Source organism: Carlito syrichta, unplaced genomic scaffold (assembly GCF_000164805.1).
Source record: "Carlito syrichta isolate Samal-C Ts95f unplaced genomic scaffold, Tarsius_syrichta-2.0.1 Scaffold124506, whole genome shotgun sequence".
Classification (NCBI taxonomy): domain Eukaryota; kingdom Metazoa; phylum Chordata; class Mammalia; order Primates; family Tarsiidae; genus Carlito; species Carlito syrichta.
In genome coordinates, this window is record NW_007068602.1 from 174,596 (window position 1) to 201,071 (window position 26,476).

Below are 26,476 nucleotides of genomic sequence, written 5' to 3' on the forward strand. Positions count from 1 at the left end.
CGGGGGCGCGCGGCGAGGGATGCAGCCCGGGATGCCTGGGCGTCGCTGCAGAATCCTGAGCAGTGTTGCTGCTAACGTTAGAGGGGCTAGGTTCTAGGGGTGTGGCTTTGGGCGAGTCATTTAGCTGTTTCTCTGACGTTTGCGTGAGGGATTTGAGATCCTGTAGACGCCTGTGTTCATCTGTTGGTTCTGGTCTCTTTCGGTAACGCTCCCTGCTCTCCTCCCTCTGTTCTGTACACAATTCCAGGGTTTCTCATAAATTCATTTGATTTGTAAGTGACTTGAGCTTGAATCCTTCCCCCACCTTCTATCATCTTGAATGCTCTTTAGCTGACTTTTATTCAGTAATTCGGAGGAGCTGAAAACCTTTTCAATACTCATAGATTTTGTTATTTTTAACTCAAATATTGTTACTGTGAAAAACGGTTGTTTTTTTAACCTTGAGCAAGTACTTACATTCTTATTTTTTTATTTTTATTTTGTTTTCTTTGTTTTTGGAAATACACAGAAGTATTTAAAGGTAAAAGGTATCACATCTGCAACTGACTCTCAAATGTTTCAGAAAAAAATAGAATTAATAAAGTGTGGTAAAATGTTAACATTTAGGAAATTTGGGGTTAAAGGTTCTTTTTACTATTTTTGCAACTTGTTTAAAGTCTAAAATTACTTTTTATATTTTTAGAATTAATTTTATTTATTTTTTATTTTAAAGATGTGGGGTACAATTCAGGGTTGGGTATACAAATGATCATTGTACAGGTAAAGTTTGGGCCTCACTTTGGTCCCCACGTCACCTGGTTTGAGATCAGGTACCCTTGTTGATGAAGTGTCCCCGTTCCCTCCCCTGGCAGTTTCCCACTACTGCCAATCCTTTTCTTATAGTATTATGATAATTGTTCAGAGTCCACTTATGAGTGAGAACATGTGGTACTCAGTTCTTTATTTCTGTATAGATCACTGAGTATTTCATCCTTATTTTGTCAAGAGGTGAGCCAGTGCACACAGAGCTATTGAATAATTTTAAGAGTTCTATTTTAAGGCAATTCTTAGTCTTTTTGTCTTAAATCTCATATTTACATTCATCCTGACAAAACCCAGAAAGGACCAAAGAAAAATGTATGCAAATAAAAGCAAACTATTAGGAGCTTTGCCAGAATGGAAAGTTTGAGAATATCTAGCTAGAGCTCCTCTTTACTAGGAATTGCATTTTACTCATCCTCCTATACTAAGTACTTTGCAAAATACCTAGTCCTAAGCTATTGTTTGGTCAGTAGTAAATGGATACTCATTTCAGTCAGTACACATTTCAACTCATCACTAAGCCAATATCATAAGTGTATAGGGGCTCTCAAAAAAAAAAAAACAGTCCAAGTTTCTACATTTTGTAAAACCAAGAACTACTACACTCAGAAAAACTTGTACTAAATAGTTTTGTCCATAACAAATTTTTCATGTTTTATAAGTTAATAAATGTAACCATTTTAGGAATCTGGATCATTTTCCCCCTAACAGATTAAAAATCAAGAAATATAAACCAGATGTAGCAGTTTCTTGACATGGAGAACCAAGCCCATAACACAATGGGGTAAGTCCTGAGAAATCTCTGTCTAATAAGTGGATACTTAACTATACCAAAAACTCCCTGAGGAAACATGAATTTTGAAATTTACTATTAATGGAAGGATATGCCAATTATTTTTTGGTGAGGAGGGTGGGGAGAAATTTCAAGTAACTATAATTAAGAATCTATTGTATATGCCTTTTCAATTTTGACTCTATGGATCTGCTCTAAAAAAAATTTACTATTTCCCAACTTGTAGTGACTTTGTCCAGTGTCTTAGGCTGATGGGCACCTCATGTACTCTTCTGTTACCACAGTGCAGCAACTCTTGACCAGCTTGCTTCTTTTGTGTGCATCAAGTTTCTCAAGTTTTCATTCACTCTTGCCCCTTAAGACTGGACTCAACACTTAAACATAGCCTCAAAATACAATATGGCAATATGAATGGAATATTTTACCAGAAGTTTCACAAAGAGATAAGGAATAGAATTTGTATAGCATTTGTCCTGGTAGGACATCAAATTCCTTTTACAAATGTCTATCTTCACTTCTTCCCTGCCACCAGTTCTGCAATGGTTTATCTCCTATTATTTCACTAGCCAACTGACCACTGGTTGACCCCAGAGCTTGGAGGGTAGGGGTCAAGAGGTGGTCGTATATTGCCTAATCTTGATTCGGACTGACTTTGGCACTAGTAACACCACTCTAAGTGTCTCACTTTCAGTGATTCTGCTCAGACCATGACTTTGAAATCAGACTAAAGGAAAGCTGCACAAATACGGATAATCATAATAACTAACATTTTTTAATATCCTGCTGCATACTCCTCCTTACAACAGCCCTGCTAGGTATTATTCTCATTTTATAACTAAGAAAACTGTGTATATTAGAGTATAATCTAAAATACAAGGGCTTAAATAAGATTGGAGGGGAGTTTATTTCTATTTCATATACTAGTTCAGAGATAAGCAGACCTGGATTGGTATGGCAGCTCTGCCATGCTCACTAAATGATTTCCATCTCTGGGCCTAAAGTGATTATTTCAGCTCCCACAATCATGATGGTACTTCTGCTAGAGGAAAAAGGAGAGGCAAGAGGAGAAAGTAAAGATCTTTCCTTTTTAGGAGTGTAACATGGAAATGGCAAGTCTCACTTACGTTCACTTTCCATTGACCAGGACTTAGTCCCAGAGCTACAGGTAGAATCAGGAAAGCTGGGAAATGTTGTCTCTAACTGGACAGCCATATGGCCACCTAACACACAGAAGTTCAATAATAAAGAAAGAAGAGTAGATGTTGGTGGAAAACTTGTAGCATATACCACATTGAGGCTCAGAGAGATGGAAAGAGACAAATCAGGAAATCACCCCAGAATATGCACCAGGTTTATGGAAGAGATAGGATTTAAATTCAGGTATGTCTGACTCAAATCCCTATATTCTTCCTACATTGGAAATGGATGGTAATGACATGCAGGAAGCAGCCTGACTGGTATCCAGAGGATAAGCCAGGTTAGGATTCTGAATTGAGTATGTGTTGGGTCCCTGGTGTGATGATGGTTCTGATTTGGATCTAAGGACTTGAACCTAAGGTTGGGTACCAGATATCACTTCATCTTGCAAATCCTAGGCCATGGAGACTGCTATTTCTCTTTATTCACTCTTTTGAAAAAAGTATTGAGTGATGACTGTATGCCAGAGACAGTACTAAGTCCTATGGCTCATACAAAGATAACTAAGAAACTAACCTTGTCCTTAAAGATTTTAGAATTTAATAAGGAACTGTAGAGCTTGTTGTTACAATTTAATTCCAAACCAGAAGTTAATGAGAATTAGTAGGGATGTCCCTAAGAAATTTCTCCACTCATCACAGCAGGTGTAGGACCAGACATTGTCTACTATGGTCTCCAGAGCATGGAGAGCCCAGGCTAGTTTTGTTTCTATCCCACATGCTATTGGGAAATATGTAAAAATCTAGATTATGGACACAATGAAACCTCATTATCAGGGACTTGTTATGTAGCTATCAAACCATGTCACTTATAAAAAGAATCATGTTTTGTGGCACAGCCTTCATTTAATGAATACTTATTTGTAGTCTACTATGAGCCACTCATTGATCTAGATACCAGGGAGATACAAGTGAACAAAATTGACAACTGTCTCTCAAGGGGCTTATACCTTACTGGAAGAGACAGATCTTAAACATATAAATGTGTATCATATGGCAATATGAAAAAAAACAAAGCAGGCTAAGGATGAGAGAAATAGAGTGTGAGTGGGATAGTTAAAAATGCTCTGTAAGGCAGCATGTAAGCAGAGATTATGTATTGTTAGAGAGAGTACAAAGAGCAGGAAAAGAAAGTACCAAGGCCTAAGGTGGGAGTTTTTACACAGAACGTTTGTAGTGTGGTGAATCAGTATTCTTTGACATCCTGGCTATAACAAGACTTGATTTTAATTTATTCATGGTTTCTTCCAATTACAGGTGTTTGTATTTGTGCCATAATGATTCATTAAATTTCTTATAATTGAAAATCATATTTATATGTTTGCCCCTTTTGTTTTTAGAGTGTATTTCCAGAAAATAATTATAGAATGAATAAATGATCTATTTTTATTGGCCTTTAAAACAACTATCTCTATATTTTGCTTTGTTTTTTTTTTCATATTCATGAATTTCTACACTTACTAATTTTCCTTTATGTGGTTAACTTTCTTTATCTAGTTCTGATTGCTGAGTGGAAAAATTTACTTCAGTTATTTTCATAATTTCTGGATTTCATGACTTTTTTAAATAATAAAAGCATTTAAGCCTAAAGTTCTTCCTAAGCACAGTTATGCTGCTTGCCATAGGGTTAGTGTTCCCACTGTCATTTTCTAGTATGTTTATTTCAAATTTGATATCCTCTTTGACTCAAGATATTTAGGAAATGTAATTTTGAGGATCATTAAATTATATTTTTATTAATTTAATTTATTGCATTCTGATCCTTCTACTACCATGGTCATGGTACATTGCCAAAATGATGTTAACTGTGTCAATTTCCTTAAGATCATTCTTGTGTTCTATTGCATTATCAACTTTTATAAAAGTCCTTTGGGAAGATGGCCAACATGAGACAGCTAGAGTGAGTGTCTCCTACAGAGTAAACCAAGCTAGAGTTTCCTCCGCACTCAAAGAGGAACAGATCCAACAGCACGCCCCACACATCCAACAGTATGCCCCACACATGCCCCCAACAGCATGCCCCACACAGAAGAGTGATAATAGCCACGTAGTGCAAAGAAGAAGAAAAAATAACCCAGCGACCTGTATTCTTGCCTGCACCACCATGGTCCATTACAGCCTCCAGACACAGTGGGGAAGATAAGTGAGGGGAATTCGGGAATTCTGTGCTCCTGCCACAGACCTGGAGAGCCCCTTGAGCCTTGCAGGACTCCAGTCCTTCACATGAAACCACCTTTCCCATCACCACACTCTGACGTGGAGTGGCCCAGGAAAAAAGAAAGCCTTGAGTAGCGCCAGCTGCAATTTCCCAGAAACTCAGTCCTTGCAAGTGGCTACTTTCCAGTCAGCCTGGGAGGCAATGGTCCCCAAGGGCAAACTCCACATCTGCAGACAGTTTTTGGCTGGGCAGTTGCCTGAGAATACCTGAAGCCCTCAGGCTGACTGCACCTTGACTTTCAGATTGCAGATTGCCTGAGGCCAAGGTGGGAGCCAGGTGGGATGAGCTGCCACAGAAACCTCTCATTCCTCATGTAGACTCTTCTGTGCCTGCTGTGCACAACAGTAGTACTCCAGTGGTCTGAACTCCCTCCTAATCCCCACTGGGGCAGCCAAGAGTGCACACTTGTGGAGTGCTTCAGCTCCTTTCTCCTGCACTCCCCCCAAAGGCTCAAAACAGAGAGAGAATTTGAAAATCTCTAGAGCTCCACCCTCAGCCTAGGCTAGCTGGGCGTTTCCTTGGAGCAACTCTCACCAAGGAGAAACCTACAGTCACCATCTCAGCTGACTTTCTCCCATAGTGCCAACTCCTGGCCCACCACGTTGGATATAATACCTCAGCTTTGGGGAAGACCTAATCCTAAACCCCAGCTAACACCACTTTCCAAGCCACTCTGGCCACTCAGGATATGTGAGCCAGTGCAGGTACCCAGCACAGGACTGCTACAGCTAACAATTGAGAGATTCACCACACCAAGACTATATATAACCTAGGGAACCCTGTAGTACCTACGTCAACCGCTGCCAACCTCAGATAAGAAGAAATAGTCTACCCAAAGGAGAAGGAACCAGAAAAAATGATTCTGACAATGTGAAAAAAACAGAGTTCTCCAACACCCCCAAAAAAACCATGCAAACTTTTCAACAACAAACCCTAACTAAAATAAAATTTGTGTAATTCTAGATGTAGAATTCAAAAGATTGGTTATAAAATTGATCAATGAACTCCAGGAGAAAATTAAACACCAACATAAAGAAGTTAAAAAAAAAAAAATACCCATTCAGGATATGAATGAAAAATTCTCCAAAGAGACAGACACCTTAAAACAAATACACAGGTCAAAAACCAGCTGAAATTCTGGAAATGAAAGTGTCATTTAGGGAAGTACAAAATGCACTGGAAAGTTTTAACAGTACTAGAACAAGCAGAAGAAACTGTTCTCAGAACTGGAAGACAAGGCTTTTGAATTAAGCCAATCAGACAACAATTAAAAAAAAGAAAAGAATGGAACAAAGTCTTCAAGAAATGTGGGATTATGTAAAATCTTCAAACCTAAGAATCATAGCTGTTCCTGAGGAAAACCTATTTGAGGGAATAATGGAGGAAAACTTCCCTGCCTTTGCCAGAGATCTAAACATCCAGATATAAGAAGCCCAAAGAACTCCTAGAAGATTCATTGCAAAAAGTTAATCCTCAAGGCATATAATCATCTAGTTATGCAAAGTTAATATTATAGAAATAATTTTAAGAGCAGGGAGACAAAAGCATCAAATAACTTACAAAAGTAAACCTGTGAGACTAACAGCAGACTTCTCAGAAGAAACTCTATAAACCAGAAGATATTGAGGGCCCCATCTTCAATCTACTCACATAGAATAACAGTGAGCCAAGGATTTTTGTATCCCACAAAACTAAGATAGATAAATTAAGGAGAAATGAAGGAGAAGTGAAGTCCTTTGTAAATAAGCAAACATTAAGGAAATCTGTTAATACTAGACTGAAATATTCAAAGACAAGAAATACGCAAAGGAATTCTAAATACTAAAGAAAAAAACGTCAAAATACACCAGTACAGAAGCCCTGGAAATCATAAAGCTCACAGGCCTTGTGTAACACCAACACAACAGAGAAAATAAATAAAGAGGCCAGATAGCAACCAGTATGATGAATAGTACCTTACCTCTAATTGTTAACTCTGAATGCCCCACTAAAAAATATTTAGACTAGCAGAATGGATAAAAACAAACAAACAAAAATATATCTACTGCCTTTAAGAGACCCACTTAACTCACAAAGATTCCTGTAGACTCAAGGTAAAGGAATGGGAAAAAATATTCCATGCAAATGGAAACAAAAAACGAGCAGGAGTAGCCATTCTCATATCAGATAAAACAGACTTTAAGTTAACAACAGTAAGCAAAGACAAAGATGGCTATTATATAATGATAAAGGGATCAATCCAAGAGAAGGAGTAATAATTTTAAATATATATATAAATATGCACCTAACACTAGGGTCCCCAGCTTTATTAAACAGATTCTACTAGACCTAAAAAAAGAGATAGCGATTCAATAATAGTCGGAGACTTCAACACTTCACTGACAGTAATAGATCATCAAGGCAGAAAGTCAACAAAGAAACGTTGGAGTTAAACTGAATTCTAGAACAAATGGAACTAATAGACTACTTCAGAACATTCTATCCCAAAACTACAGAATATGTATTTTTCTCATCAGCACATGGAACATTCTCCAAGATAGACTATATGATAGGCCACAAAATAAAGTCACAATACATTCAAAAATATAAAAATCATATCAAGCCCTTTCTTAGACCACAGTGGAAAAAAACTAGAAATTAACTACAAGAAGAACTTGGGAAGCCAAACAAAAACATGGAATTAATTTTTTTATAACTTTATTTTATTATAGTGGTGTGCAGCACAGGTCAGGATTAAGTATATAAGTAGTGTACATGCAGGTGAAATTTGGGCCTCCAACTGGTCCTCACTTCCCCTACTTTAGGACCAGGTACCCTGAAAACATAGAATTTAAACAATTTGCTTCTGAATGATCCTTGGTTAACAATTAAATCAAAATGGAAATTTTAAGAATTCCTTGAAATGAATGAGAACAATGAAACAAGTTATTAAAATCTCTGGGTCACAGCCAAAGCTGTGTGCAGAGGAAAATTTATAGTGCTTAAGGCTTACATTAAGCCCGAAAAAATCACACATGGAAAACCTAACATCATAACTTAAGGAACTAGAAAAACATGAACAAACCAAATCCAAAGCTAGCAGAAGAAAAGAAATAGCAAAGATCAGAACAGAACTAAGTGAAATTGAAATTTAAAAAGAATATAAAGGATCAATAATACAAGTCAGTTATTTGAAAAGATAAATGAAATCGATAGACAGCTGCCTAAATTAATTAAGAAATGAAAGAAGACTCAAATTAGCTCAATCATAAATAAAAATAGAGACATTACACTATATATAATGTAAATTTAAAAGATCACCTGAGACTATTATGAATGCCTACATGCAGACAAATAAGACAATCCAGAGGATATGGATAAATTCTTGGAAACATACAGCCCCCTACCTTGAATCAAGAAGAAATAGAAACTATGAACAGATCATTAATGAGTAGTGAGATTGAAGCAGTCATTAGAAGTCTCCCAACAAAAAAACTCCAGGACCTGATAGACTCACAGCTAAATTCTACTAAACTAAAGAAGAAATGGTACCAATTTTACTGAAGCTATTCCATAAGATTGAAGGGGAGGGAATCCTCCCTAACTCATTTTACAAAGCCAGTATCACTCTGATACCAAAGCCAGGAAAAGACACAAGAAAAAAAGAAAACTACAGACCAATATCCTTTGTGACATAGATGCAAAAAATCTTCCCAAAAAATTATCAAACCAAATTCAACAGCACATAAAAAAAGAAATGCACCACAACCAAATGGGTTTTATCCCAGAGATGCAAGGGTAGTTCAACATATACAAGTCAATAAACATGATCCACTTCATAAACATAATTAAAAACAAAATTATATCATTCAATAGACACAGAAAAAGCATTTGATAAAATCTAGCATCCCCTCATGATAAATCTCTCAGGAAAGGTAGAGAGGAAACATTCGACAAAATAATGAAAGCCATATATGACAAACCCACAGCCAATGTCATCCTGAATGGAAAAAAGTTTAACACATTCCCCTTCAGAACTGGGACAAGGCAAGGCTGCCCACTTTCACCACTACTATTCAACATAGTTCTGGAAGTCCTAGCCAGAGCAATCAGGTAAGAGAAAGAAATAAAGAGTATCCCAATTGGAAAAGAAGATATCAAACTATCTCTGTATGCCAACAATATGATCTTATTCCTAGAGTATCCTAAAGATGCCTCCAAAAGATTCCTGGACTTGATAAATGAATTTGGTAAGGTTTCGGAATACAAAATCAACACACACAAATCAGTGGCACTGCTATACATCAATGATGACCAAGCTGAGAATCAAATCAAGAACTTGAGTCCATTTACAACCACAGCCAAAAAGCTTAAAATATCCAGGAATATATTTAACCAAGGAAGTGAAAGATCTCTACAAGGAGAACTATGAAACTCTGATGAAAGAAATTGTAGAGGACACAAACAAATGGAGAAACACTCATGCTCATGGATAGGAAGAATCAACATTATTAAAATGACCATTTTACACAAAGTAATCTACAGAGTCAGTGCAATCCCTATCAAACTACCAACATCATTTTTCACATAATTAAAAAAAAAATCCTAAATTTTTTTTTAGGATAGCCAAAACAATCCTAAGCAAAAAGAACAAAGCTGGAGGCATCACATTACCTGACTTCAAATTATACTACAAGGCTATAGTAACCAAAACAATGGTATTGGTACCAAAGCAGACACAATGGAACAGAGTAGAGAATCCAGAAATAAATCCAAATACCTACAACCAACTGATCTTTGACAAAGCAAACAAAAACATACACTGGGGAAAGGACACCCTGTTCAACAAATGGTGCTGGGAAAATTGGATAGCTACACACAGAAAAATGAAACTTGATCCCTGTTTCTCTCCATATACAACAATTGACTCAAGATGGATTAAGGACTTACATGTTAGACCTGAAACTATAAAAATCCTAGAAGAAACCTAGGAAAAACTCTTCTGGACTTGGACTAGGCAAATAATTTATGGCTAAAACCCCAAAAGCAAATGCAACAAAAACAAAAATAAACTAGTGGGACTTAAGCTAAAAGCTTATGTACAGCAAAAGAAATAATCAACAGAACCTACAGAATGGGAGAAGATATTCACAAACTATACATCTGACAAAAGACAAATATTCAGAATCTACAAAGAACTCAAGCAGATCAGCAAGAAAAAAGCAAATAGCCTCATTAAAAAGTGGGGAAAGGACATGAACAACATTTCTCAAAAGAAGATATTCAATTGGTCAACAAATATATGAAAAATGCTCAATATCACTCATCATCAGGGCAATACAAGTTAAAACCACAGTGAGATACCACCTTACACAAGTCAGAATGGCCACTATTAAAAAATCAAAAAACAATGGATGCTGGCTCAGATGTGGAGAAAGGGAACACTTATATACTGTTGGTGGGAGTGTAAATTAGTACAACATCTATGGAAATCGGTATGGAGATTTTTCAGACAACTAAAAGTAGCTCTACCATTTAATCCAGCAATCCCAACCCTAAGGAACTGAGGGCAATATATTAAAAAGACACCTGCATCTGCATGTTCATTGTAGCACAAGTCACAATTACAAAGATGTAGAATCAGCCTAAATGCTCATCAACTGATCATGGATAATGAAAATGTGGTATATATACACTATGAAATATCAGCTATCAAAAAGAATGAAATGTTTTTGCAGCAACTTGGATAGAATTGGAGAACATCATCCTAAGTGAACTAACTCAGGAAACAGAAAACCAAACATCTCTTGTTTTCACTTATAAGTGGGAGCTAAACTAAGGATATGCAAAGACATAGAGAATGGTATAATGGACACAAGAGACTCAGAAGGGGTTTGGGAGAAGGCATGGAGGGACAAAAACCTCACCTATTGGATACAATGTGCACAGGTTGGGGTGACTGGTACTCTTAAAGTCCAGAGTGAAAATTATTTATATCCCCCAAAGCTATTTAAATAAAAAAAGTCATTTGGGTATTTGAAAACAAATGTATATTCTCTTTTGGTTGAGTAAAAAAAGTGAAAATACATTATACATATGTAAGCAAACATTTTAATTCTTATTATGTTTAAATTATGTTTTTCAAACACACTGTTCCTTTTTTATTTTATCTGTCAGATTCTAATACAAATCTTCATCATAATTGTAATTTGTCCAATCTTTCTTATATTTCTAACAGTTTTTTCCCCTATATATTTCAGTGTTCTGTTGCTCTGTGTGTCAAGATTTATGGGTATCAAATCGTCTTAGTATATTATGTAATTAACATTATAAAATATAGCACAAGTATAAGCTAATGTTTTCTATTTGAATTCTACTTTGCCTGATATTAATATTACCATCCCTGTTTTCTTTTTAATTTGCTGTAGTCAGTAATATCTTTGCTTATCCCCTTGTTTTCAACTTTTTTCATATTATGTTGTGTATCTCTCACAAATAGCATACGGTTAGATTAATAAATATATACCTCGAATTGAGAATCTTTACCATTAAAAAGAGAATTTTATGGTAATTGATACATCCTGAATTGACCCTTTTTGCTTTCTGATTGTTCAGTAGGTGGACCTCTTTTTAATCCCTTCTCTTATAGGTTCTACATCCAATTTTATAAATTGTTGATTTATATTTTTTACAGACATTTTAAATTTGAATTTCTCTTTCAGCAACCAGAATTTTGACTAACTTTGACAACTCTTAACTCTAATAAGACTTGAAATCAGCAACACCTTTGCTTCCCCATTTACTTATCCCACCTCCAAACTTCTTTTTTTTTTTTAAGATATGGGGTATAATTCAGGATTAGGTATACAAGTGGTCATCATAGTAGAGTGTGAGTCTCCTTTTGGTCCCCACTTCATCTGGTTTGAGATCAGGTCACTTATTTATGTTATGTACCCCATCTCCTTCCCTTGGCAGTGTTCAGCTACTGCCAATTCCTTTCTTATAGTATTATGGTAAATTAAATGTTCAGGGTCCATTTATGAGTGAGAACATGTGATACTCAATTCTTTGTTTCTGTGATAGATCACTCAATATTATAGACTCTGAATCCTTCCAAGTTGCTGCAAAGTTTATAGTCCATATGTTTGTCCTTCTTTATAGCTGTGTATATTCCATCATGTATATGTACCACATTTTTTAATCCAGTCCAGTGTTGATGGGCAAGATGGTTGGTTCCATCCCACCTCCAAATTTCTATTGAGATAATCTTGATTTCTAATTCCTGTTTGCTATTTATTTTATTTTATTCCTCTTTTATTTTAATAATTCTGTTTTTGACAACTAAGTGTGATTATTTGGCTTATTACTGTTATTGGTGTACAAAAATCTTCCCTGTTTTCTTACCCAGCTTCAACTTTACTACAAGGCTACAATAACCAAAACACCATGGTACTGGTATAAAAATAAGCACATAAGGCCGGGTGCAGTGCCTCACACCTATAATCCCAGCACTTTGGGAGGCCGAGCTAAGAATATTGCCTGAGCCCATGGGTTTGAGACCAGCCTGAGCAACTTGGTGAGACCTCATCTCTACAATAAAACAAAAAATTAGTTGGGCATGATGGTGCATACCTGTAGTTCCAGCAACTTGGAAGGCTGAGGCAGAAGGAACACCTGAGCCCAACCGGTCAAGGCTGTGGTGGCCATGCCTGGGCAACAGAGTAAGACTCCAACTCAAAAATAAAAAATTTTAAAAAGCATATAGACCAATGGAACAGAATAGAGAACCCAGAAATAAAACCACACACCACAACCAACTGATCTTTGACAAAGTTGACAAAAATAAACAGTAGATATAGGACGCCTAGTTCAATTAATGGTGCTTGGAAAACTGGCTAACTATATGCAAAAGAATAAAACTGGACTTTTACCATGTGTATAAAAAAATTAACTCTAGATGGATTAAACACTTAAATGTAATATCTCAGACTATAAAAATACTAGAAGAAAACCTAGGAAACACTGTTCTAGTCATTGGTCTAGGAAAAGAATGTATGTCTAAATCCTCATAAGCAAACTGAACAAAAACAAAAATTGACAATTGGGACCTAATTAAACTAAAGAACTTCTGTGTAGCAAAAGAAACTATCAACAGAGTAAACATACCACTTACAGAATGGGAGAAAATATTTGCAAACTATGTATCCAACAAAGAATCTATAAGAAACTTAAACAAATTGACAATAAAAAGCTATTTAAAAAGTGGACAAAGCCGGGCTCGGTGGCTCAGCCTGTAATCCCGCGCCTTTGGGAGGCTGAGGTGAGTGGATTGCCTGAGCCCACGGGTTCGAGACCCGCCTGGGCAGCGAGACCTCATCTCTACAATAAATCAAAAAATCAGCCTGGCATGGTGGCGCATGCCTATAATTCCGGCTACTTGGAAGGCTGAGGCGGAAGGATCGCCAGAGCCCAGCAGGTCGAGGCTGCGGTGGCCGGGCGCAGCCACTGCACTCCAGTCTGGGTGACAGAGTGAGACTCCAACTCAAAAAAAAAAAAAAAAAAAAAAAGAACAGCCAACAGATACATGAAAAAATACTCAGCCTCACTATTCATCAAAGAAATGCAAATTAAAACTACACCACCATACCACCTAACTCCAGTAAGGATGGCCACCACCAGTAACTCAAAAAACAACAGATGCTGGAGAGGATGTGGCAAAAAGGGGATACTTCTGCACTGCTGGTGGGAGGGTAAACTTGTACAGCCTCTGTGGAAAACAGTGTGGCGATTCCTAAAAGATCTTAAAATTTACCTTCCATACGACCTCACAATCCCCCTACTGGGAATATACCCAGAGAAACCCAAATCACTCTATGAAAAAGATACCTGCACTCTATGTTTATCCCAGCATTGTTCACAATAGCAAGAACATGGAACCAACCATGCTTCCCATCAAAAGAGGACTGGATTTTTAAAATGTGGTACATAAACATGATGGAATATTACGTGGCCATAAAGAAGGACAAAATCATGAACTTCACAGCAACCTGGATGGAGTTAAAGTCTATAATACTGAGTAACATATCACAGAAACAAAGAACTGAGTATCACATGTTCTCACTCATAAGTGGACCTTGAATAATTATCATAATATTATAAGAAAAGGATTGGCAGTAGTGGGAGTCTGCCAGGGAGGGAGGGGACGCACTTCATCAACAAGGGTACCTGCATAATGAACATTTGTATACCTAACCCTGAATTGTACTCCACATCTTTAAAATAAAAAAATAAAAATAAAAAAACCCAGAACTACCATTTGACTGTTACTGGGTATTTACCCAAAGGAAAAGAAATTGTTCTACCAAAAAGACATCTGCTCTTGTATGTTTATCACAGCACTGTTCACAATAGCAAAGACATGGAATCAACATAGGTGCCCATCAACAGTGGATTTGATAAATAAATTGTGGTACATATACACCATGGAATACTGCACAGTCATAAACAAAGAACGAAATCATGTCTTTTGCAGCAACATGGATGCAACTGGAGGCCATTATCCTAATTGAATTAATACAGAACCAGAAAACCAAATACCACATGGTCTCACTAATAAGTGGGAGCTAAACACTGGGTACACATGGTCATAAAGATACGAATAATAAATGCTGCAGACCCTAAAGAGAGGAGAGTAGAAGGGCAATAAAGGTTGAAAAAAACTACCTGTTGGGTAATATGTTCATTGTTTGGGTGATGGGTTCAGTAGAAGCCCAAATCTCACCATTATGCAATATACCCATGTAACAAACCTGCATGTGTACACTCTGATTTTGAAATAAAAATAAAATAGATTGATCTATCCTATCTAAATAAAAGAAAATAAAGTAAATAAAAGAAAGTCTACCAGTCTAGTATTTCCTGTTCTTGATTTTTTTTTTAATTGGATTCGTTTTAAATTTGATTGAAGTACTTTCTTAATCTTTTCATAAAAATAAACATGAGTGGTATATTTCTTAATTTCTTCCATGTCCAAAGTGGCTTCTTTTTACTCTTATAGAGGAATTCAGTAACATCACTCCTGTTATATTGAAGCATTGAGTGTTGCAGATGGAAAGACCACTGCTAATCTCATTTTCTCGCTTTTTCAGCTTCCCTTTAAAAAAAAAAAAAAGATGTGAAGGCTTATAGGATTTTCTCTTTATTCTCGTAATTTATAAATTTACTAGGATAACTTTCTAGGTATTGATCCTTTTTCAAGAATTCTGTACAGACTTTGGTGAACCTTTTATGTTAAAGATTCAAAGCCATGAAATTTTCTATTTCTTTGATTAATAATTCTCCACCATCTTGTTTCATTCTCATCTCCTAGAATTTACCTTTTTCTTTTCTCTGATAGTGTCCATCATCTTTTTTTTGCTTTATATACTGGAAGAATTTTTTGAGTTTTCTCATTTTTAGTTGAGCAGTGATTATTGTTGTTTACTGCCTCTTGGTTTGGCAACCATGTTTTATTTCCAGTAACTTCTTTTTTGTATATTTTTTCATTGTCCCTTTTATATAGTAAATCACTTCTGTTTTATCAGTACAATATACCTATCACTTACTAAAATATGAATTAGAAATATTTGGAGTTATTTTTGCTTCTTATATCAATCAACTCCTTTCAGTTATCAGCTCCAACTTGCCTCTTATGTCAGCTCTAGTCAGTCATTCTGTGGGTGGGGTTCTGTGTAATTCTTCACATCCTTCAGTCTGTGCCTCCCCTCAAACCCTGGCAACTGCTCCCTAGTTCTGCCTTTCTCCTAGCCACTACTACTCAAATAGTGAAATCAAATCAGCGTTTCAGAGAAATCTGCCCACCAATTGTGATGCAGCTTTAACTCCCTAAGGGATAAGCATGTCCACCAGCCAATGTGTTATGCAGTCTAATATATTTAAAATTATTAAAGCTTATGTTTTATAAACTTATCTCTGATGGTTATTTCTAAATAGGAGTTTCATGAGTGCATTAAGCAATGCTAAAGTCAATGCAACACGGTCTCAAAATGTGTGAATCCTGGAATGCCGTTTTTTAAAATGCCATTTTTCTTGCATAATTGAATGCACATGTGATGGATTACTTCTTTCAACTATCCTTTCTAACTGAAAAAAACATTTATACAGGTCTTTCTTAGTTACACATGAATGTAGTTTAAAAAGTCATTTGCTTCTTCATGACTGCTACCAAGAAGCAGCAACTTCCTGTTCCCTCCATGGTTTGCTATTCCCAGAAGCAACCACTTTCCAGGGGGTTTTTTTTAGCTGATTTTTTAAATATTTACCTCTATATTCCAAAATAACATGCTTCTGTTGCTACGTCTTGATTTTTCAGTTTAGCTGTATCTATTGACTTCCACAAATGGGTATTTTCACACTTTCCACCATACACAAAAACACACAGTCACACTTCCCACTCCTCTATCCTTCCAATACACTGTAGTTTTGGTTGGATCAAAAGTTTTAAAAGCCTTTATAAGCACCACTGACCTCTGAGCCATATGGCATACTGTGATTCATTTTCCTTCCTGGGTCAACACTTTATTTCTCCTGGAGTTAATAACTCTGAAATCTTAATTATAAAAAGCCTTCTTCTTTCTGTACAATTTTCTTCAAAAATGTCTTTCTGTTTGTATTTGACCCACCTTCTCTGTCATGTGGGCTGCTTTTCTCAAATGTCTGGGATCCCTGACTGCTTGCTCCTATTTAAGATTGATGGCATAGAGCCGGGCTCATTGGCTCAGCCTGTAATCCCACGCCTTTGGGAGGCTGAGGTGAGTGAATTGCCTGAGCCCGCGGGTTCGAGACCCGCCTGGGCAGCAAGACCTCATCTCTACAATAAATCAAAAAATCAGCTGGGCGTGGTAGCGCATGCCTGTAATTCCGGCTACTTGGAAGGCTGAGGTGGAAGGATCACCGGAGCCCAGCAGGTCGAGGCTGCGGTGGCCGGGAGCGGCCACTGCACTCCAGTCTGGGCGACAGAGTGAGACTCCAACTCAAAAAAAAAAAAAGATTGGTGGCATAGAAAACTGGTCGGAAGCTCATGTACGCATGGGCAGGGTTTATTGACAGTGGTCTTCACTGTATGGTTATCAGGCTAGGCAGTTTCCCTGCAAGACCCTTTATCACTCTTTCAGTCTCTTGCCTAAGGTTTGTCAGAATCCAGGCTTGTCCAGTTTCCTTTTAATTTCCTGCCTGGAGGGTATAAATTGGGTATCGCATTCCGGAAGCTGAGAAGGAGGAGGGAGTTGTGGACTTAGATTTGCATTGTTGACCTTAACATAACCCCCACGGTGGTCCTATCCTCTGCTACACCTGATGTTTTCAGTCCAGAGCCTCTCCATTTTATTTCCTCCAGAGAATGTGCCTCTACCCTTTACTTCCAGATTATCCAATTGGGTTGATTTCTCCACTGCCTTCTCCCTTTACTTTTGTTCTTGTAAGTTTAACCTTCTAGGTTAAAAATATCCCTTTGCTTTCTATTAGTAGGATTTGAGAAAGAAACAAAATGTGTGTGTTTTTCTATCTTCAATCAAAAGTTTCATATCTCTCTAATGAACTTTTTACTGTACCTGTTATTGTGTGACTTACACCTTAGCCATTGATCTAATTCATAGAATTCATTTAGGAATGCTTCCTAAAAATCTAGGCTATGTGATTTACCAATTCTTATCTGCCATGAAAGTCATTTTTTCAAAGAACCAAGGCAGATAACTGTTAAAGCATAATGCCTAACATGCAGAAAAGTTTTTAAAATTGTATTCCTTGTGTGCATCTTTCATAACCTTTGAAGTATCCTTTCCCTCTGAGATACATTAATTCAGAATCACAACTTTACTTACTAGCTTCTTGAGGAATTAAATACAGTTCTAATTGCAGTTTTTAAAAAATTCTAATGTTCTGATATAGGTCAATGTGTTAGTACTTTAATAAGTTGTACCAATGTATTCTTTTTGCACATTGAAAATCCTTTTTAATTTGATTAATTCTCTTACCTTCTGGATAGCCCAAACTAAATCCCCTTGTTCTCCCCCGCCCCCGCCCCATCATACATTACCTCCCCCTCCCCCCACATACACACACACTCTTCTCCAGAGTAGTCAAATTGGATAACTTCTTCTAGTGTCTTGTTCCTCTGAAGAAAAAACAAAGTGAAATAGACCTGGGGTAAAAACCTGGTATGTTAGACTTAAAAGGTAGATTCTGAAATGTTGGCAGTGCTAAGTGATAATAGGAATTTACTGGTGACTTTGAAAGGAAGAAAAGATATTAGGAAGGAGAAAGAGAGGGAGAACAGAAATAAAAGAATTAAAGAAAGATTTATTTGAGAGACTAATCTGCTACTAAGTTTAGGGAAAGATTAAAAAGTATCACTTTATAAGATAAATTTACATTCACATTTTATAGGACAGTTTATAAAAGGTTAGTGACAAATTACATTTTAAAAAAAGTCTGGTAGGTGTGAACTGAGACATGGACGTCGAGTTCCACATCAAGTGCCAGGTCCACCTACCCTGACCCAGTGTTCTGTGGTGCTTAGTCATCTGGCACCTGGGAACCACCTGGCACATCTGTGCTCTAATTAGGGCATTGGTGAAACAAGTAAGTGCTAAAAGCATAAATATTGCAGACATGTGGTGAGTCCATTGGCTCTCTCCCCAGAAGAAAAAAACAATCTCACTGGACAGCAGTTAGTGTAAGAGCTATAGCCTCCTTGAACTAAATTCAAGAAGCAGAAAGGAAAGTAGAAATAGAGACAAAAATAGAAAAGCAGGCAAGAAAAGTAGTGGTACAAGTATCAATGTTGATAGGAATAATAAGAAGTTAATCCTGTAACATCATAGGCCAGCACTGCTCAGCAATAGTTGTCTTCTCTCCATCGCACCCCAGGAACTAGCACAGTGCCTGGTATAGGGTAGGTATGCACATAACATTCTTTGAATGAAAGAGTGAACTGAAAGAATGGCAGTCTATAAAAAGGAATAGAGTGTCAAACAACAGGGAGATCAAATATAAATACCAATTTCAAAGGACTAGAGAAGAGTGGAGTCAAGAATCAGGTAGAAGTGAACTTGTATGAAAGCAGGAAGTGAAAAAAATGAATTAATCCAGGATCATTTTCGTAGATACATTTGGGTTATCAAGAGCTTGCCTTTTTAATTGGGGAATGAATGAGGCATGGTTATGTAGGAATGGCTTTGGGGCCAGAACAAGGCAAACCAGAGTCTGCTTTCATGGAATCTGAGGGTAACACACTAAGACGCACTTTTTTCACATTTTAAATTATTTAAATTTGGTTGTGTCTTGAAATCAGAAGGTTCATTTGGCTATTATTTCCTCTTTCCTGTAAAAGTAATTATTAAGTTGCTGGTTCTTGTAGTAAAAAGTGTTAAAGAATGAGGGAAATACATTTTACATATTACCATGCTAAAGCACAAACATATATGGCATAGCTGTTTATGGGGAAATCCACTGACCAAGCCACAGTGCAGTGGAGTAACTGTAAACGCAATCTGTGCAATGCCAGCATGTACGAGATGGGCATCACAGAGCTGGGTGCTCTATAGAATCCACGTCATGAAATGACTTCTCAATTCTCTCTAAAAAAGAGAAAGGGGAAAATGCAAATACTTTATACTAGTATTATAATTTGCAAGTTATGTACTACTTAAAATTGTTCACAAATAGTTTTAAATAGATCAATCAACAAGACAGCTGACTGATGAGGGACAGCTGGCTGATGAGGGACAGCTGGTCAGATTACCCATAGAATCTGTATCCATTTATATTAGAAACTGAGGGCATATATGAGTCATCGTTGGTGCAATGACCTAGGGACCCAGGAATACCCAAATCCTGCCTGAAATCACTGACAACCCCAAATTCTTACCATAGCAAAATCAAGAAAAATACTTTGAGTAGCAATGGTAATGAGGGCACCTACCTCACGGGTGTCAGCGGAGGCCATGTGGGAAGGAGCAATGAAGCAGCCCTGCCCCACCAAGCCAGGGTAGTATCAGCAAAGGACTGTTGGGGCCTGAACTTATACCCCATCCAGTAATGAGCCTCCCCCTCCAAGTGGAAACAGGCTGAGTCAAGAGCCTGAACTTTCACACTCTGGCAGTAATAAGGCGACACTGTTCACCTGTAGGGGCATTGTCAGAAGAGGTCTGCTAAAGCACAAAATGTAAATAAAACCCAGAGTCTCATAATACCCAAATGAGGTAGGGTTTTTCTTTTTCTGGAAGTAGGCAGATTAGGGCTGATTCTGTGGTTCTGCAATGGTATCAGGGCCCTCATTGCAGCTTATGATCTAGTGGGGAGACAGGTTATGGCAGATAAGTAAATACATATTATGTCAGAGAGTGGTGGTAATAACTGCTGTGAAAAACAAATAAGCATATTATGAGAATACAGAATTACAGAGTAAATCTGATTAAGTAACATTTGAAGAAAGACCTAAAGAAACAGAGAGATCTAGACATATGGATATTGTGGGGAATGGTATTCCAGGCAGAGGAATCACAGAAACAAAGCTTCTGAGGCAGGAACTTACTTGGTGTTTTCAAGGAATAGAAAAGAGGCCAGTGTGATTAGAGAGGAGGAATCAAGGGGAAAGTGGGAGGAGCTGACCTTGCAGAGGCAGATAGGGTTCAATCCTCTGTGGCCTTGTAGATCTTGGTCAAGATTTTTAGATTTTACTCTGTGCAATGGGAATTTACTGGAGGACTTTGAGCACAGGAGTGACATTTTTCTGACTTGATGTTTTAAAAGACTCGCTGTAGTTGCTATGGGAAGAATAGATCATGGGAAGACAAGGAGACAGACACACTAAGCTGTGGGAGATGATGGAATCCAGTAGTTTAGATCATGTTGGTAGAAGCAGACATGATGACACATGAATCTGTTTTGACTAAAGAGCTGATAATTTTATAGATTATGGACTGGGTGTGGGGTGTGTAAGAAGATGACGAGCAAAAGGTGGTCCAAAGCAAGGGAAGGCACTCAGGCCTACCACCTGGAAGGATAGAATTGTTATTTATTAAAATAAGGAATGCTGGAGAAAATGCAAGCTGTGTTTGAGATGCCTGTTATATGTCCAAGTGAAGATGTCTGATAATTATCTGTGAATGCAAGTCTGCTTCATCATCATCAGTGTGTGGCTTTATTGTTTGTGATAACCTTGTGGTTTCAAGATGGGTGAATCATTTCCAGCACCACATCTGCCTTCTGGGAAAGGAGCAAAGGAAGGGCAATGGGTAAAAACAAGAGTGTATGTGGCATTTTTGTTGTGGGTTCCTACAGAAGCCAGCTCTTCAATACAAGTAGTATATCGGAGATACAAAGATTATTATGGTGAATTAGTTTTCTATGGCTACCATAAGAAGCCACCACATTTATTCATTCACAGTCCAGGAGGCCTGAAGCCCAAAATCAGTATCACCAGGCCAAAATTAAGGTGCCGGCAGGGCTGCACTCCCTGCAGAGTCTCTGGGGAGAATCTCTTCCTTGCCTCTTACAGCTTCTGGTGACTGCCTGCACTCTTTGGCTTGTGGTCTCTAATCTTCAAGGCCAGCATCTCCAAATATCTCTCTGCTACATCTTCACATCCCATTCTCCTTTGTGTCACATCTACCTCTGCCTCTCTCTTAAAGCCTACCTAGATATTCTAGGATAATCTCCCCATCTCAAGATGTATGCAAAGGCCTTATTTAATGTATGTAAAGGCCTTATTTCCAAATTAAGTGGCATTTACAGGTTACAGGATTGAGGCTTTATTATCTTTGGGGCCATTTTTCAGCCTACCACATATGGGAATGGGGAAGTGGAACAAGGAAGGATGGATAATCAAATATGTTACCACTGTGGGTGACTGGAGCTAAATCCTGATGGGGTAGCCCTGGAGCCCAATATAAACCACACCCCTCCAAATTCTCCCAACCAAGGAAAATGTAATTATACACCAATAACTGACAGTCATTGGTTGAAGTTGCTCCAGGGAGGTCTTCAGTGCCCTATCACTTCTGACCTGTCACACAGGTAGCAACAAGGTCTCTAGAAACAAGGGAAGGCACTCAGGCAGACAAATGCAGGTTCTGGCCACAGGAGATCAAGCATGTGCCTTGAAGTGGTTAGCATCAGGAATGTGTATGATACCAACAGTTCTGCCACAGTCCTTGTTTTCATAGCATTATAGACATCTTCCACTTCCATTTCACTGGACAGATTTTGTTGTGTCCATGCCCAGCAGCAAGGAAGACTGGGAAGTGTAGTTTTTCTATAGCAGGACACATTTCCACTATGAATAGCATCAGAGTTCTGTTAGTATGGAAGAAAGGAAGGATGGATGTTGGGTGGGCAACTAGCAAACAAGTGAGAAAGATGACTCAGACTAGAGACTCTTTCAGACCAGGGTTTTATCACTGGATATAGTGAAGAGTGGTCAGAATTTAGGATATACATTGGAAGCAGAGCCAGTAGGACTTACGGTTGTGGGGTTTGAGGGAAACACAAATCTAGGACCATGAAGGGTATTTATCTCAAACAATTGGTACCAGTGGTGTCAATTAAAGAAATGGATTGGGCTGGGACAGGAATAAGGCTTGTGGTACAGGGAGTCAGGTGTTCTGTTTTGAGCATGACTGTTTTGAAGTTTGAGATGCCTTTAACCACCCTATGGACATGTCAGTGTTGAGTGTTGAATGGTGGCCAGACATAGAAATCTGGAACTCAGAAGCATAGGCTGCAGATACAAATTTAAAAGTTACCAGAACAAGCTAGCTTGAGAAGGTTCTTTAGAAATTTCTGGCATTCAGGAAGCAGAATATTTCTTAAAACGTTGTCTAGTATTAGAAAAACAGATTTTTATCAGTGAGTGTCTAATTCTTCTGAGCCAGTGAAACATCCAACTCCAGGTTTAAATAGAAAAAGGGTAAAATGACTATCTTCACATGTACTAACACTGTGGTCTCTCATTAAATAGACATGGCCAGAGGGAATTTTAACTGACCTACAGACTCTTTCAGAACACAAGTAATGCATGTGTAGATAAACATGTGTTTATTATTAGTTGCAGTATATGTTTCTATGTATTAAAATTCAATAAAAATTCAAATATACAAGTTTATGAGGCGAGTGAAGTTGTTTGTATTTCTAGATAATTGTAAATATTACTCTGAAGAAAGAGATAAATGCCTGTTAATATTTCACCATCACTGCCTCCTTCAACCTGTGGACCAAGAGGTTATTCAGAATGTGAAAAGTTATGACAGCCGGGCTCAGTGGCTCAGCCTGTAATCCCGCGCCTTTGGGAGGCTGAGGTGAGTGGATTGCCCGAGCCCGCGGGTTCGGGACCCGCCTGGGCAGCGAGACCTCATCTCTACAATAAATCAAAAAATCAGCCGGGCGTGGTAGCACATGCCTGTAATTCCGGCTACTCGGAAGGCTGAGGTGGAAGGATAGCAGGAGCCCAGCAGGCAAGGCTGCGGTGGCCGGAAGCAGCCACTGCACTCGTCTGTGCGACAGAGTGAGACTCCAACTCAGAAAAAAAAAAAAAAGTTATGACAAGAAAAGTTTATCTGTAATGGAGATATTTTTTAACAGATCTTCTGAGAACATAAGAAAAAAATGTGGTTTAAAATTTGTATATGCCTAGAATTCTGATAAAACATTGATAGGGACTTGGAGGCTAGGGCATTGCGTTTCATTTCTATAAATGTCTTCCTTTTATGATTGTGATGAGGTCTTTAGAACAAGGCCTTTTTACACACATTTAAGCACCCTTTTTTGGAATAGTAAGGTTTACACCTCATACACATTCCAGCATTAAGCTTATTGCAATGAGAGAAAAGAATGGACTGAATATGAGCCACCATCTCAGTTGTACAATAAAAATAGGCATTTTAATGCTGTTAAGTCAATAAACACTAATGATGTCAGTAAATAACAATTTTTGGATGACAAGAAAAGTGCTTGAGGAAAAGCTATTTTTATCTGATTCATTTTGAACACGAGTTTCCATGAATCTATGACCTAAAAGCCGTAAAGTAATAAATCTTTCACTTTAGTGTTTGAGAAGAGACAGTCTACTATTGAGCAGGTTGATGTAACAGATGTGCCTGCGAAGGGGGCTCCAGGCGTTCTAGGGGCTGTCCCGTTTGATCTTGTTTATGTCTGGTGTGATAAAAAATCTTATGTGCAGAATGGGGTCTGTGAGCCACCACGGAAAAGCTAAATTACATTTAGTATAGCCTATTAATTGACGCAAATAAGTATGTAATACATTTTTTAATGAGTTTTGTAAAGATTTTGAAAAAGTTAAGACTGGATTTGATTGCTCTCAGCCTCCTGGACACTCATTTTTTTAAGCTATTCCATGTCTCATGAAGTCATCTCCCCGCCTTTTTTAGGCGCTTCTCTCCCTGCCTTCTCCCTTCATTTTCTCCACGATGACTTCCATATTTATCTTTTTTTATTTTTTAAAGATGTGGGGTATAATTCAGGATTAGATACAGAAGTGGTCATTGTACAGGTAAAGTGTGGGTATCCTTATTAGTGTTAAGTATCCCCCCTCCCCTGGCAGTGTCCCACTACTGCCAATCCCTTTCTTAAAGTATTATAATAATGTTCAGGGCCCACTTATGAATGAGAACATGTAGTACTGAGATTTTTGTTTCTATGATAACTCGCTGAGTATTATAGACTCTAATTCCATCCAAGTTACTGCAAAGTTCATAATTTTGTTTTTCTTTATGGCTGCATAATATCCCATTGTGTAAATGTACCACATTTTCTTTATCCAGCCCACTTTCAATGGGCAGCACAGTTGGTTCCTTGTTTTCGCTATTGTGAATAATGGTGCAATAAACATGCATGTGCAGGTATCTTTTTCATAGAGTGATTTGAGTTCCTGCAGGTATATTCCCAGAAAGGCGATTGCTGGGTCGTGTGAAAGGTTGATTCATAGATCTACACTGTTTTCCACAGAGATTGTACTAGTTTACATTCCCACCAACAGTGTAGAAGTATTCCCTTTTCCCCACATCCTCTCTAGCATCTGTTGTTTTTTTGAGTTATTGATGATGGCCATCCTGTCTGGGGTTAAGTAGTATCTCAGTGTGGTTTTAATTTGCATTTCTTTGATGATTAGTGAGGCTGAGCATTTTTTCATGTGTCTGTTGCTGCTCATACGTCTTCTTTTGAGAAGCGTCTATTCATATCTTTTGCCCACTGTGTATGGGACTGTTCATTTTTTTCTTTTCAGCACATTTAAGTTCCTTATAGACCCTGGATGTTAGGCCTTTGTCAGATTTACAGTTGGCAAATATTTTTTCCCATTCTGTGGGCAGTCTCCCCACTCTCTTGATAGTTTCTTTTGCTTTCCAGAAGTTTTTCAGTTTGATGAGGTCCCAATTGTCTATCTTGTCTTTTATGACATTCACTTTTGGAGAGTTGATCAAGAATTGCTTGCCTATTCCAATTTCCGTAAGGGTGTTTCCTATATTTTCTTCCAGGATTCCTATAGTTTGAGATTTTACGTTTAGGTCTTTGATCCATTTAGAACTGATTTTTGTGTATGGTGATAGGTAGGGGTCCCATTTCATTCTTCTGCTTGTGGTCAGCCAGTTTTCCCAGTATCATTTACTGAAAAGGTTCTCCTTTCCCCATTGGTTGTTGGTGGAGGCTTTGTTGAAGATGAGTTGGTTGAGAAATTGAGGTTTTGCTTCCAGAATCTCTATCATATTCCATTGGTCTATATGCATGTTCTTGTACCAATACCAGGCTGTTTTGATTATTGCAGCTTTATAGTAGAGTTTGACGTCTGGAAGTGTGATATTTCCAGCTTTGTTTCTTTTGATAAGGATTGTTTTGGCTATTCGTGGTCGTTTATATTTCCATATGAATTTCTGTATTGTCATTTCTAGGTCTGAGAAGAATGATGTTGGTAATTTAATGGGTATTGCATTAAATCTGCAGATTGTGTTTGGTAGGATAGACATCCTAACAATGTTAATTCTTTCGATCCATGAGCATGGAATATTTTTCCATTTGTTTGTGTCTTCATGGATTTCTTTGAGAAGCGTTTTATAGTTTTCATTGTAAAGGTCTTTCACATCTCTGGTTAGGAAGATGTCATGGTATTTCATTTTTTTGTGGCTGTTGTGAATGGGATTGTGTTTTTATTTGGGTTTCTGTTTATTGTTGGTGTATAGAAATGCGACTGTCTTTTGCACATTTATTTTATACCCTGAGACTTTTATTCCCAGTCCTTTATCAGTGCAAGAAGATTTTTGACAGATTCTATTGGGTTTTCTTTTTTTTTTTTTTCCTTCTTTATTTTTTATTTTAAAGATGTGGGGTATAATTCAGGGTTAGGTATACAAATGTTCATTATGCAAGTACCCTTATATATGAGATGTGCCCCCCCTTTCCCAGGCAGATTCCCATTACTGC

At 37.8% G+C, this 26,476-nt stretch overlaps 1 protein-coding gene across 1 annotated transcript in view; it reads left to right on the forward strand.

Moving 5' to 3' along the window:
- The window catches only part of DEUP1 (deuterosome assembly protein 1), a 139,400-nt gene that overhangs the window by 334 nt on the left and 112,590 nt on the right, over window positions 1-26,476 (forward strand). Inside the window, exon 2 of the mRNA XM_008048544.1 lies at window positions 1,513-1,585. Coding sequence (XP_008046735.1) covers window positions 1,557-1,585 — 29 coding nt within the window. The 5' untranslated portion in view covers window positions 1,513-1,556. The remainder of the gene's footprint in view (window positions 1-1,512; window positions 1,586-26,476) is intronic.